This window comes from Oryzias latipes, chromosome 9, assembly GCF_002234675.1.
Source record: "Oryzias latipes chromosome 9, ASM223467v1".
NCBI classification, from domain to species: domain Eukaryota; kingdom Metazoa; phylum Chordata; class Actinopteri; order Beloniformes; family Adrianichthyidae; genus Oryzias; species Oryzias latipes.
In genome coordinates, this window is record NC_019867.2 from 15,154,122 (window position 1) to 15,167,982 (window position 13,861).

The 13,861-nt window shown below is 39.7% G+C and overlaps 1 protein-coding gene across 5 annotated transcripts in view; it reads right to left on the bottom strand.

The window, feature by feature from the left end:
* The window catches only part of LOC101161977 (rho-related BTB domain-containing protein 2), a 37,467-nt gene that overhangs the window by 21,790 nt on the left and 1,816 nt on the right, over positions 1–13,861 (bottom strand). The window contains exon 1 of one of the 5 annotated variants that reach the window (XM_011479283.3): positions 765–2,007. The exons of 3 other annotated variants lie outside the window; for them this stretch is intronic. In XM_011479283.3, the coding sequence (XP_011477585.1) occupies positions 765–793 (29 nt within the window). In that variant the 5' untranslated portion in view covers positions 794–2,007. One more of the 5 variants, XM_011479284.3, reaches the window with a different exon arrangement.

The following is a 13,861-nucleotide window of genomic DNA, read 5'->3' on the forward strand; positions in this document are numbered from 1 at the left end:
GCTTTTTCATTAGCCTCTCAGCTACCTGCGTAACACAAGATCTGTGGTGACGCCATGACCATAGGATCGTCATTACACGGTGTGTGTATGTGTTTTTAATTGACACATTGGTGGTATTATGAGCTTTTTTTTTTTACAATTTTCTGATCGACAAGCATGTAGCAGGAGGAAGGCTGCTTTCATCAATGAAACGTACTCTGTGAGCTCCCTCTCCCTGCAACCATTCATAATCACCTGGCCCATTCATTTTTTTTTTCTTTTAGTGTATGTGTGTGTGTGTGTGTGGGGGGGGGGGGGTTACAAAGCAATCGGCTGCTGTTTTTGGTCTACAGGTAAGAAAGATAAAGCATCTTCACTACACTCTCCGCGTTACAAAAGGCAGGTGCATACCAGTCCACATCCCACATGATGCTGTTGATAAGCCTTGCGTAATACACCAAGCCCATCCGCTGCACAATGACAGTGAATTAAAATGCACAAAAGCCGCCTGTGCACCACATGTGGAATCTGATTAATAGAAAAAAAATGTGGCAAATAATAAATACATAAATCATTAGGGCTTTAACATCACATGCAATCTCACTAATATGGGGAACTTACATAACGATTGGCGGAATTTTTAAAACTAGTCTCTTTGGGTGTCACAGATGGGGAACCTCTCAGCATCTCTGCAGTCACGGTGGGGTATATAATGAGTGCCTTTGTGTGAACGATCCCAACAAGGAAACCATGTGACCCAGCATGTCTGCAGGAGGGGTCCCTACCTTCCAACGGTTCCGGAATTGACCCACATGCCACTCTATAGTGGTTCAGCCGGTCACTCGAACCGGTCAGAGGCGCGCAGGCAGAACGACGAGGTAAATCGCGAAGATCCCGTTCTTTGTCAACGAGCGCATACAGCTGCAGAGAGGACGTGTGCCCTGACACATCCTCCTCCCCTAACTTCCTCTCCGTGCCTCTTTAATCCAGCGCTTCACTCAGCTCAACAAGTATCGCCGCGCTGTCTTGCATCAGACGTCAACTGGTTTGATAATACTGCGGCTACTTAGTTTATGTTCAATATAATCACGATTTGCCAAAAGCCTCCCCCCCCCTTAGTCTGAGCCGTCCTCTTTTGTTTTGTTGTTTCCCCCAGCTGATTTCATTCAAGACACGCCCCCTAAACGGCACGTCACAACCTAAGACGCCCAAATGATCTTGTGTTGCGTTCATGTCTGGCTCGAAAATATAAATTCTTCTGACTTTTAACGTTTAAATGTGACATTAATTAGCAGCAAATACAAAGAAAAGGAGTATAAAAAAATGCAGTTATCTTACACATGATTAAAAAAAAGAAACAGCTTCTATAGGAGCTCTAGCATGTGCAGCTAAGCGATTAAAGCTTTTTTGTTTCTTTTTACATGTTCAACGATAATTGTATTTATATAAAAGACTAACTCTAAACAGTAAAAAGAAGTGTGTTGAGGTTGGAACAAACGAGGTTTAAAGTAGTAATTCGGGGATTTTCGAGCTGGAAAAAACACTTGAACGGCTCATCAGGAAAAACGAGAACACGTGCCAATGGCATTCCTGAGAGTTGACAGTCTATCTATCCACCTAAAACATGCTACTTCTCTCCATTCCTTAACGAACAACAGACACGTGCTGCTGCCTCAACTCAAGCCCTCAAATCCACCTCTAAAGTCCTTCTACTGCCAACGTCTTAAAATTAAAACTGAAATGAGTAAAATCAATGTTTAGCAATTACATAAAACTCTAAAACAATCTGATTAATTAAAAAATAAAGCTTTAATTTCTAATTATCTCTCCAATAAAACCCCAATTAAAAAAAAACGCTTCATTTACAACTCATTAAAGAGAGAAGAGTTTGCTCTGTGGTTATTCTGGGTGCTCAGGCATAGCAACTAACACATAGCAACTGTGCTGCTACCAAAAAGGCAGCTCAGGAGAACAGAAACAGTAGATTATTTTGGCTACGTTTATGTACACTACCAATATATTGCAAAAAATATTTACAGAAATATAAGCTTTATCAAGGAAGATGGATGTCGCTATCTGAAACTATTGTGAATTTATCAAATGTATAACCTTATAGCTTGATATCTGCAAGTTTTAAATCTTCTCTATGCAACTTTAGATAGGAAAGGAGCTTAACACTTGCATATTTTACATCTCTGTTGATATATTGGTGTACATGCATGTATTTTCTCTCGCAGCATCATTTCACTATTTAATAGAATGATTAAATTATCATAAGAGCACATGGATGTATGGTCTTGCTGTCTAGCTCAGTAATAAATGAGCTGACTAGGATGTGCTCCACTTTTCACTGACTGTCATCCGGGAACATCTCCTGCCCACTTTAAAATTAATGGTAAGACACATGTATGGAGACTGAACTAGCAAATTATATGCTGTAATTCTTGGGCATTTGTTTGTTCTGGATGGATTGACTAACTTGCCTTCAGGTTTGCAGAGAAGAATGAAGACAGACATCTACTGGTAGAATTTGGTATTGATCCCCATGCAGAACACTGTTTTAAAACTGTTATTCTCATTGTGAATTAGTAGTTTTACTCAGAGCAAAGACAAAAACATTCCACCAGTGAATCATTAGGACATACTTATCAAAATACCTTTTATTTGCTATCAGCACAACCCATTACATTTATATAAGATGTCTTTTTTTTTTTTTAGAAGTTGCTGCATGCAAAATGCTTAAATAGTTCTCTGCGTGACTATGGGTGCCCCTTTTTTATTTACTTGTCTAATATTGTCTTGGAGTCCTGAGAAAATGCTGCCCCCTGACCTGGTTGGCATAGACACAATGAAACAGCATGAGAGATGGGCTGGAATGCTGTTGGACAAAGCAGGAGTTCAGCACCACTGGCATCAAGAGGACTCAGAACTGTGGAGAAGGAGCCCCTTTGCTGGAGAGGTAAGCTTGTGAGAGAACTTTAAAGTAGCACTGTTTCCAGTGAAACCTGAATACAAGAGGTATTTATCTAGTTTTTTATCAGGTTGATCACTCTTTTATGGACTCTTTACCCTTCTCAGCATTTACACCTCAGCTTGATTAAAGGGGGAAGCCAAACAATTTTACTCCCCCTGACTACTTCAAGAAGGAGATTTTTGCTCCATAAAATACTTTTTTCTGCCTTAAATTTTGAATTAAGTCAACAGTCAATAGCTTTCAGTCTTTTTCATACTTTTTTGTCATTTTATTTATTAATTTGGCTGCAGGTGACATGCAAACGTTTGCAGACTTCTCTTTCTCAATGCAAGAAAAAGTTGTTCCCAACATGATAAAATACCATCCATCCATCCATCAATCCATCCATCCATCTTCTGCTTATCTAGCGACAGCAGTCTAAGCAGAAATGCCCAGACCTTCCTCTTCACAGACACTTCTTCCAGTTCTTCCTGCGTCTAAGGCGCTCCCAGGCTGCCCGAGAGACTACAGTAAGTCCCTCCACTGCACCCTGGGTCTTCCCTCAGTGGGACATACCTGGAGTACAAGGGAGACATCCAGGAGGCCTCCTAAAGAAATGCTTGAGCCAGCCCTATACTGTTCCAAGCCATCCATTGCCACCCAACTCATTGTAGCCCCTTGTTTTTTAATCCTAATTAGGCAAAAATAGGAAGTCTATTTTTACTGTGTAATCACACCGATTCTCTATCCTTATCACATGACTTCAAAGAAATTCCTGCATGTGTTTTAATAAAAAAACAACAAAACTAAATGAAAAATTGAAAATGTTTTAGTAACACCATGCAAAGATGTTTCTGGTAAAATAATGCAGATTTCAGTAAGGACAAAATCTACAGTACACAGGTCTTTGAATAAGTTTTTAAAGACCAATGCACACATATAGGACCAAGAGTCTGACAGAACTGTTGCTATTACGTAAAAGACCAAAACCCTCTGCACAAAATGCAAAATGCAGGACAGGATTTGACCAAATACTGTCTTGGAGGGTGACCACACTTCATTTTTCTCCCTTGTGCAGCGTATGTTGTTGGAGGTTTTACCTTTCTCATCCACTCCTGTCCACTCCCCCACTGACCCTAATCTAAACCCCACAGCTCACCCGAATATCCAGCAGGACTGCTTACCCCCTGCCTCAGCTCTGTACTGGAACTGCTTTAAAGCTGTCAAAACACCCAGCTTCTCACACTCCCCATGTGCACACACAGCTCGCTTTCAACACACACACACACAACATCACCAGCTCTGAAAAACACACACAACAAAAACAGTCTATTGCAACCCCTTGCCACAAGTAGGTCAGAGCTGCAGTGGGTCTTTTAAACACCTCCTCGATCACCATGAAACTGATAACAATTTCAAAGATTAAATTCTGCCTCCAGCTCATGCAAGCATAACTGACATACCATACTACAGGTCACATCTGTGTTTAGTAGGAGAGGGTTGGTCCACATGATTTCTTTTACACAGAAAAATCCAAAATGTAGACCTGAATCCAGAGTTGGCTCCCTCTAAGGAAAAATGATAAGGGTCAAAGATGATTCATAAGTAAAACAAGCAAAGACAAAATACTCGCACTTTTGGACATGGAAAAGTGGTCGGGCATTGCCGGAACTAGCACCCTGGCACGAAGCAGAGTGTGTTTTGTAACACTCACCCTGTTTTGAAGATGGGTGATGGCATGAAAGTCAAACGTGAGTTTAGGTGTAAAACTTTCAATGCTCAATAAGACCAAGAGGAGAAAATGTGAGCGGCCGAGAATTTTATTTACTTGCTTTGCTATCAGTAGTCTGTTTTATCTGGGTTTCTGTTGGTAACTTCCACATCTGTGAGCTGTTGTTTTTCCCCCATTTAGCACTAATGAACACATTGCCCTTTTTGTTGTAAAAGACTCAAAAAACATCAAATAAAAGAAAAGCTATCTGTGAATTAAGGCTAGTATAGGTTAACCATTAGACTTATGAACCATTGAAGAATCAAAACATTATATTTTTAAAATATTTAACAAGGTTGAATCCATCTCAACAGACATTTGAAGTCCTTAAATATGCTTTTAATGCTTACCTGAATGTCTCATTGCACAATATCTGGACTGGACAGCAACACAGTACAGCAGTTTGCACTGTCTAAACCATCAGACTCCACAATCATGTTAATTTCAAGGTAGGGCATCAGAAATCCAACCGACCTGGCATTTCTTTAAAAACCAGCTATGCCACTGAGCAATACTCCTCTGTAGTTTGTGTCTGAGTTGTGACCTTATAGTTCTTAATAAAAATATTGGAAACATTTATTAGAAAGTAAAACATGGTTTTCATGGGTTTTGTGGTTGCTGATTTGTTTTATTCAAAAACTTTGGCAGTGATGCCAAACAGGACTTTTCGGTAATACCAGCCTGAGGTAGTGTCTGGGGTCAGATAAGAACACAGTAGGGTTTAAATGAATGCTCCAAATTCATGTGACTAATGTGTTGCAGAGAAACAGAAACAATTGATACATAAATAATCGCAGGACCTCATGGACACTGAGGTCACTACAGAAAGATGTGGCTGACAGGTGACAGACCTAAGACTCTCTTTATCTGCTGCTCCACGCATCCAAAGTGAAATATGAGCAGTTTTAGATTGGAAATTGTTTTTTCAGCATAAAGAACTTCATTTGAGCTAGGAAAAATGTTTGTAAGCAAGGTAGTCGCTTGATTTAAAGGAAGACATGTGTTCAAGAGGATTTGGATTATACTCTAGCAAATAAAAGATCACTTGGGAAATAAGTGCTGAGCCAGAACTATTCTAGTGGATGTGCTGGCAGTGCAAGTTTTAGTTCTTTATAGAAGTGTAAAAAATAAGTCAATGAATCAAGCCTGGTTGGACCTGGCTTTGGAGAAAGCAGTATCTCAATATTTGAAATGTTAAGACTTCCGAAGCAGCCAAATAAAACAAATATCAGCAGAAAATAGACCATAAGTCTGATGTGATCTCATAAGTACCAAAGAGAGCCTGCAGTAGATTTGTTTGGATAAAATGTGAATGTTGTTTGGGTTTGCATAGGACAGTTGTTTGACAGAAAAATAAATGATGACAAGAGAATGCACAAAAGAATTTACAAGTCTTTAATGTCACTAAATCCCTGGTCATCCAAACAACTGTTGCCTAAATATTTTTAAGATCAACTTTCTCTGTTTTAAGTGTAATTTACTAACTCTCATTTCAGTTGAAAGCCTAAAGCCTTTAAATATTTGCCCTTTGAGCTATTTCATTCTTGGCATTTAAGAGTTAGTGGTAGTTGAACTTTTCAACACTCTGTTGCAACGTTAAATATTGGATGTTACTCATATAGGGCAAAACTGGAGTAAAACAGCTCTAATGTATTTAAAGACATTTTTAAATGCCTTTCACGGTTACAGTATTTACTTTACATGGACAATGGAAGATGTTGAAAAGGTGCAAAAGGAAGGAAAAACATGCAATTCTTTTTTTAGAATTTAACATTTATTTTTCACGTAAACCTAATTGGTTCAGCAACAGGAAAAGTTCATGCTTGTGTGAAGACAAGCAATATCTCCAGTTTAAATGCATATTTCTGCTACTTCTATCATAAGGGCGGCAGTGGCTCAGGCGGTGGAGCAGGTTGTCCAATGATCGAAGGGTCGGCAGTTCAATCCCCGATCCCCCCAGCCAACTGTCATTGTGTCTTTGGGCAAGACACTTCACCCTCCTTGCCTCCTGCGTGGCTCCACTGGCATGTGCATGTGTATGAATGATCCCTGTGATGGTCAGAGGGGCCGTAGGCGCGAACTGGCAGCCACGCCTCTGTCAGTCTGCCCCAGGGCAGCTGTGGCTACATCAGTAGTTACCATCACCAAGTATGAATGAGGAGTGAATGAAAAATGGACACACTGTAAGCGATTTGAGTGTCTGGAAAAGTGCAGATAAATCTAATCCATTATTATTATTATTATTATAACCCTCTAATTTTCAGAATATTTGTTGAACCTTAGACCAAACAAAGCTGGGAGGGGGGGGATTTAACATGGTGCCAATTGTGATATAAGCATCAACAGAAAAAAGCTTAGGGCCGCCAAAAAGAGGGATAAATTATGTTAAATATACTTATGTAGCACTTTTCTACCTTCTTTGAAGGCCCAAAGCGCTTTACAGTCACCGTCCCATTCACCCATTCACACACTGATGGCAGCTCCACTGCCAAACACTGACGCCAACCTTCCACCAGAGGCAAAGTGGGGTTCAGTTTCTTGCCCAAGGACACTTCGACACATGGGCAGGCAAAGCAGGAATAGAACCTGCAATATTCCGATGGGAGGTCGACCGCCCTACCACTGCACCACAGCCGGTCACCACAAATGCTCACAAAGTGTAGCAGAGCCAGACCTGTTTCTATCATCCAATTGATTCCCCCTCTCATGGATATACTCCTGAACAGAGACAGCATCAGATAGCTCAGCTGAGCTAAGACTGGAGTTTGACTAAATCATGAATGGAAAAAAAATGAACTGAAAGCTTAAAATGGATTAACATTGAAGTCAAACATGCCTTTTTTGCTTTAAAGTGAATATTAAGAGTGGAAAAAAAGCTCATTAAAGTACCACAATTGAAAAAGGGTATTTAAAAGGATATTTAGATCTGTGCAAAGCTTAGATTTCTTTTCAGTCTATAATAAGGTAAATAGAAAAAGTAATGGGTTTTTATAATGTCGTCTACTTCTACGTAACTTTGTAATCAGATAAAAATAATAAATTATATTAAACCAGTCAAAAATAAAATTAGTTTGCTAGATGCATTAAAAAAAAGGTATTTGCTGAAAGCCAGAAAATACCCCAAAAGAGTGGCTCAGTGGAATAATGGCATGTAAACTATTGCATACTAGTACATTTAGGATTGATTAGTGAGTTAATGGTAGATCAATGGATGATGTAGACATTTTTCAGTTTACCAGAATATCTGTCTATCAGTGCATCAAACCAATAGTAGCATTTCACCTTTCAGTTGTATCTTCTGTCTGTGCAGCCCTAAAGCCAGTGCATTTATCTTTCTCTGACTCATACAGGATTAAAGATGGCAGATAGAACGTCTTTTTGTCTGTCTTTTAATAACCAGAACTCCACATGCGAGAGGCATCTTTTGGATTTGAGAATCAAATATAGTAACTGTGTTGAATGGCTGAAACCAACATGAAAACTGCCTTGAGGAAGGAATTAAGCAAAAATAAAAATACTTCAGTTTTGAGAAGGGCAACACATCAGGGCTCTAACAAGTCAGTCAGTACTCTCAAAACAGCCTGATTAAACAGTCTGTAAAGCCAAAACAAACACCTCTGAACTTCATTCTGGCACAGAAAAGTGAAGTGAGTGGCCTCACAGAAATCACACTGCAAACATCTGAAAACTGCTGTTTATCAGAGGCCCCCATTCAACTAGGTTGAGAAAAGGTACATGGTACTCAGTTGTATTCAATAAGTAATCAGCTAATGTTATCTGATAAAAGGCCTTAAAACTACTTTTAAATATTTTAATTATTGCATGTCGTTTTACATCCATGATGAAAGAAAATGAAGGGATATGATGGGCATCACGGAGGCCTTGACCTTCCACCTCCAAAGAGAGGGGTCGTCGGGTTTGCTATCGAGTCGCTTGAAGTATAAATATTGGTTTTGTTGCTCTTTTTCAACTGTCTACTTCCTGAGTCTGAGATCTCATGAAAAACCAGCAACCATCTGCCTCTGTTTATACAAACTGTTGCTCACAGATACTAATATAGAGCAGTAAACAGAGAGGAGGGGGCGCATGTGAGTGTAAAAAGACAAACCTGGAAAAAAAAAACATAAATAAACTGCTTCCCCAAGAGTCAAGACATAACAGGAAGGTCCTCTGTTGTGTTTACTTTAAAAACATGAAATGTTGGTAATCTATTTGTGCTGCTTTGTGGATTTCCTCAAATTGTGTTGCACTTTAGCAAACAAAACAAAAAAAGCTTCAGCAATGCAAAACATTTTTTTTTTTGCAACAAAAGCTATCCGCTTTAGATTTTTTTCAATAGGGATGGGAGTGGATTTTTTAATCCTTTGTGGTCATTTTCTCATTCGCACTGAGGAAGCACGTAATCCTTTCATTAGTGTGAAATCGTATGAATGCCAAATGCAGAGATACATTTTTTTCCACCTTCAATGAAAATGCAATAACCTCCGCTTGAATTCATGCTGCAGAGCGCATGCACACGCTCACAGCTGATCCACTATGGGATGGAAAAATCTATACTAGTGTTCTGTTATTTCCGCTCTGCTGCGCTGTGGCCTGGTACACAAACAGCATGGTATAATCTCAGCACACTGTGACCACATGTCCTTTATTTGCCAAGCTGCAGCCTGGCCACCTGGGTTTTAGTCATTCGAACAAGGGCAAGGGGCAGGAGGGTGCAAGTTGTTAAGGATGGAACATAACTGTTGATCCTGGCTTATCCTTAAGACTTAGGAGCCAAACTCAGTGACCGCTGATAAAAATGTTATGGTGAAGCATGTGATGATTTGTGCACCAAATAAGACTTAAATTAAAAGGAATCATGAAAGTCACACAGCCCTTTCTAGCATTCTGTTAGCCGTATCTCAGTAAAAGAAAAATCATTTTGCACAGCATCTGTTGTGGTCTCCACTGGTATTAGGTGTTATGTGATATTAAGAAAGAATAATGACGGAGATAATAGAGAACCTAATCAAATATTTATGCTGAAATAGGAGTAATGTCTTCTAACGGGACATAAAGAGAAAAACAAAGACAAGGTGAATAAAAATGTTAAACTGTCTTCTTAAATGACCAATCATCGTTTGCGTTATTTTAAAAGCAGTTCTAGTAGTATTTTAATTATGAATATGCTGGTTTTAGTCAAAATCTTTTTCTAGGACATAGTTTCTGCAGAGCGGTGGGAGTTTATTATTGAGTTGTGGGCGGGACCCTTGGAAAAGAGCAACCCTCCCTTTAACCTAGTCATTGCTGAGAGCTCTCTGTTTACATTTACCCCCTGTTTGCTTACAGCCCTTCACAACCGCAAACTAACACTGGCGAGCAATATTGGAGCTTTCCAGCTCGGTTGTGGGAAATGACGACGTACATGGATCTAGTCGTCTACAAGCATATGCATCAACGGAGTGATACACCCACCCAGTGTATTTCTTTTTACGTCACAAATACGATCTTTTTCAAACAGCATTTTTTTCGTCTGCTCCTGATTCACAACTATTGGAAGAAAGAATTACTCAGAATTTCAATCTTGAGCTTAATTTTCTTAATCTATCACCTATATCATCAGAAAAATGCCACAAGAACATGTTAAAAACTACAAAAACACAATTTTCATTAGAGTGGGTCTTTGAATTACCCAGACTCCCTAATTTCTATTGTCTATGGTGGTTACCTCTCAAAGTGTGATGTTCCCCCTCTGTTAGATACCACAGAAAAATGGATGAAAACTGTCACTACACCCAAGTGTCACATCACCTTTGAAAAGGTGTAATGTAACAAAAGATTGATCAAAGCTAAAAACATCTAACCAGTCCTGCTGATTGCGGTTAATCTATTTCACAGTTTAATGGTAAACCAACCCACAGAACCAGACAGGCAAAGACTAACTGTGATGACGAGATCTGTCATTTGCAGACGTGCTACCAGTTACCACATCTGACTCATCCCATCTGTTGTAAGTGTGTGTGTTGTAAAAGGGAGGTTGAAAGACAAACAAAACGGGTGAGGTTGCATCAGCATTGTAAAACCGTAAAAATAGGGCGTCCCTGACGAAGCATTTAAATAGTTGTGAGGGGAAACACCTTGAAGAGATGCTATTTATAGAGTCTTGAGACACAATTGCACAATAAGAGATTGTAGTTTTCAGGCGTGAGTTTGCAAAGATTAAAACTGTCTGACCCTGTTGAGCAGGAATGAGACCCTCAGGTGTTTCTCTTAACCCTCCAACTCTGAAAGAAGAGCACAGTCAGTAGACGTGTATAATATCCCACTAACATCTTTAAAGTAAGAAAGATTTTAGTGGAGTTATATCCCCCCAACACTTATGTATATTCCAATTTTCACATGGGTGCAGTGCCAATATTACCCAAAAAGGAGCTTCTAATTCCATTATTCATTCATCATTCATCCATTTTCTCCCATCTTTTCCCTTTCGGGGTCACGGGGCTGCCGGAGCCTATCCCGGCCACTTGGCCATTATTATTTTTATTTTTTGTGACTGTACTGCATTTTGCCAGTTTTCTCTATTAGATCTACCACCAATATTTAAGTGCAGATGTCAAAATTCTAAGCTAGAAAAGGCCACATTTGAAAAATAAACTATGTCTAAAGTGGAAAAAATGTAAATCCAAGCAGAAATATTTAGACTTGGAGCAAAAACTAAACATGTAAGAGGCTGCCACTGTGTGAACAGCACAGAAGCTAGACATATGGGTCTGTTTGGGCTCATGTAGACGTGTGAAGTACACGGTGTGTGGGTCAGCCGCCAAGGTCCTGCAGGCAGGGGATGCAAAAAGACGACCACACCTGTCCAACTGGAAACTTATCCCACACACTAAAGAGGCCAAAGAAGCCTGCTATGCTGTAAATTGCAAACGGTTTTTGTTGAGTACACACACACACATACCTAGTTGGCATTGCCTCAGTCATATGATTTTGGAGCCAATTCACCCAAAAGGGACCAGTTATCTGCCACAAACGAAGGCAGCAGATGCTAAAAAAAGAGGCACCCGGGATCAAATTGCACACACGGTTAAACAAAAATATGAATGCAATATGCACACAAGCACACAAGAGCAAAGTTGAAGGCCATAGCATATGGTGGAAGATGGTAAACTAATATATGCACTGTCAGGATGCACTGCATGGCATACTGTAAAGACTGCATGGCTACAGCCAAGTGGTGCTACTTGGTGTCTGGAGCAAAGCATGCACACATATAGAGTTAGCTTTGAATTTAAAAGATTAGAGTTACATACATGTAGAAATACATTTGCTTGCATTATGCAAGCAGTGTTTTTATGCTTATCTTTGCTAACTAATGTACACGACTTTTAGTTTAAAGTTCCAAGCTGAAAGCTTAAAACTTATGACAGCTTTTTTGTATTCAAGTGCACTAAACTGTCCTCCTTAGAAGTTCGTCTTCAACTGTAATTCCCAAACCATTCCTGGTATTTTGTAACGATGCATGTATTGAAACAGAAAATTTTTTATCACCTTATCTTTGGCGTCTTAGGTCAATATTTAAGTTAAGTAATATGGCTTTCAGTGCAACCATCTGGACACAGCCCTCTGTCAGACACTGGCCTTACTCCAGCTTGAATTATCTGAGCGGCCATGACTGTGCACGGATGTCTGCTCTTAAATGAACTGGATTTCTTATCATCTCTTACCCACTCAGTCTGGCCCTGTCCTGTCTTCGCCCATAAAACAACACTTTCTTATCCACAGCTCTCACCACAGAAACAACTCCAGCCCTCACACCAGAGCTCTTGCTGTGGGGTGTGTTTTACATTATATATCAAAAAAGTATAGATAGGGCAGTGGCAAGTTGTTTTTGAGTTTTAATTGACACATGTTCTGTTGGTCGTTTGGTTGTTGGGTTAATAGATTTTTGTCTTTATTTAATTAAATGAGTTAAAATTGGCGTGTATTGTGAAAACAACAACTACTGGACGGCTCAGGACTGCACATTTGGACAGGAAGCTCAGACAGATGTTTCACATGTGGAATCAGCTTTTGGAAGAGCTGAGGATTTGTTTTCATTTTGGGACCAGAGAGGCCAGCCGGGCCCTTCCTCTTTTCCGGATCATATTGCTAACTGCGTATATTTGAAGTTTTATCTTTTCAGTCCCTTCACCGATAGTTTAGATGCAAACAAGATGAAATAGAAGTCTAAAAGAAGAACAAAAAGCACTTGTTTTTCATTTCATCCATTTTTTTTTAATTATTTTTATGTATTCAGTCTAGCACCACAGTGCCTCTGCTTGATTCCCTCTTTACCCAAAGCCCCTCTGTGTCCCTCTTCCTCAAATTCTTCAGTCTTTTCTTCTCCCTTCCTTCTAACATGCACAGACCGGGTCGTCTTTGTTTTCAAACAATCTGTTTCTATTCTCTTCTTTTAGCACACAAGGGCTGTTTTCTTTCTTCAACCTTCTGCTCCAGCTTACACATTCTTTGTTCATGGACACCCCATTTTTGAAAAGTGCTAATGGAACAGCACACAAAAAAAAAAACGTCTCATCAATTTAATTTTAAACTTAGCTACAACACAGACTCTTTTAATTTGGATTGTTTTGTGTTATAGTGTCACTTAAGGATTAATATATGTGTTCATTGTTTTCTGATTTGAAAGAAAACAGGGTCAAACTTTGAATCTTATAGTTTCTGCCTATACAAAGGACGTTTCTGAACTTACACAAGAGATTGCTTTTTGTATAATTCCCAGCTGTGAAGACTTAGCCCCAATGCTTGGCCATCTAGCAGCCAGAAATGCTTGGTGCGTAGCTCAGCTGGAAAGCCCCAGTCATACCCACCCACACACCCTGAAACACACACACACACAACAGGCTCCTCCAAGACAACACACTCCTATGAGCAGGGGCAGACGAAGGAATGGGCCTCACCCCTATGGAAGAATGGTTCAAATTCCACTGCTGATAAAAAAAATAAAAAATTTAAAAGTGGCTAAAACCAAGCAACTGATGTCAGCTCTGTTAGAGTGTCCCCGCCTGGACAGTCTTCAGTGATAAAGATGAGGAAAATAAACAGGAACTGAGTGTTGCCATCACTGAAGATAAATGGTTCCTTCCCCTGTGAGGCCATAACCTGTAATAACTCTTCTC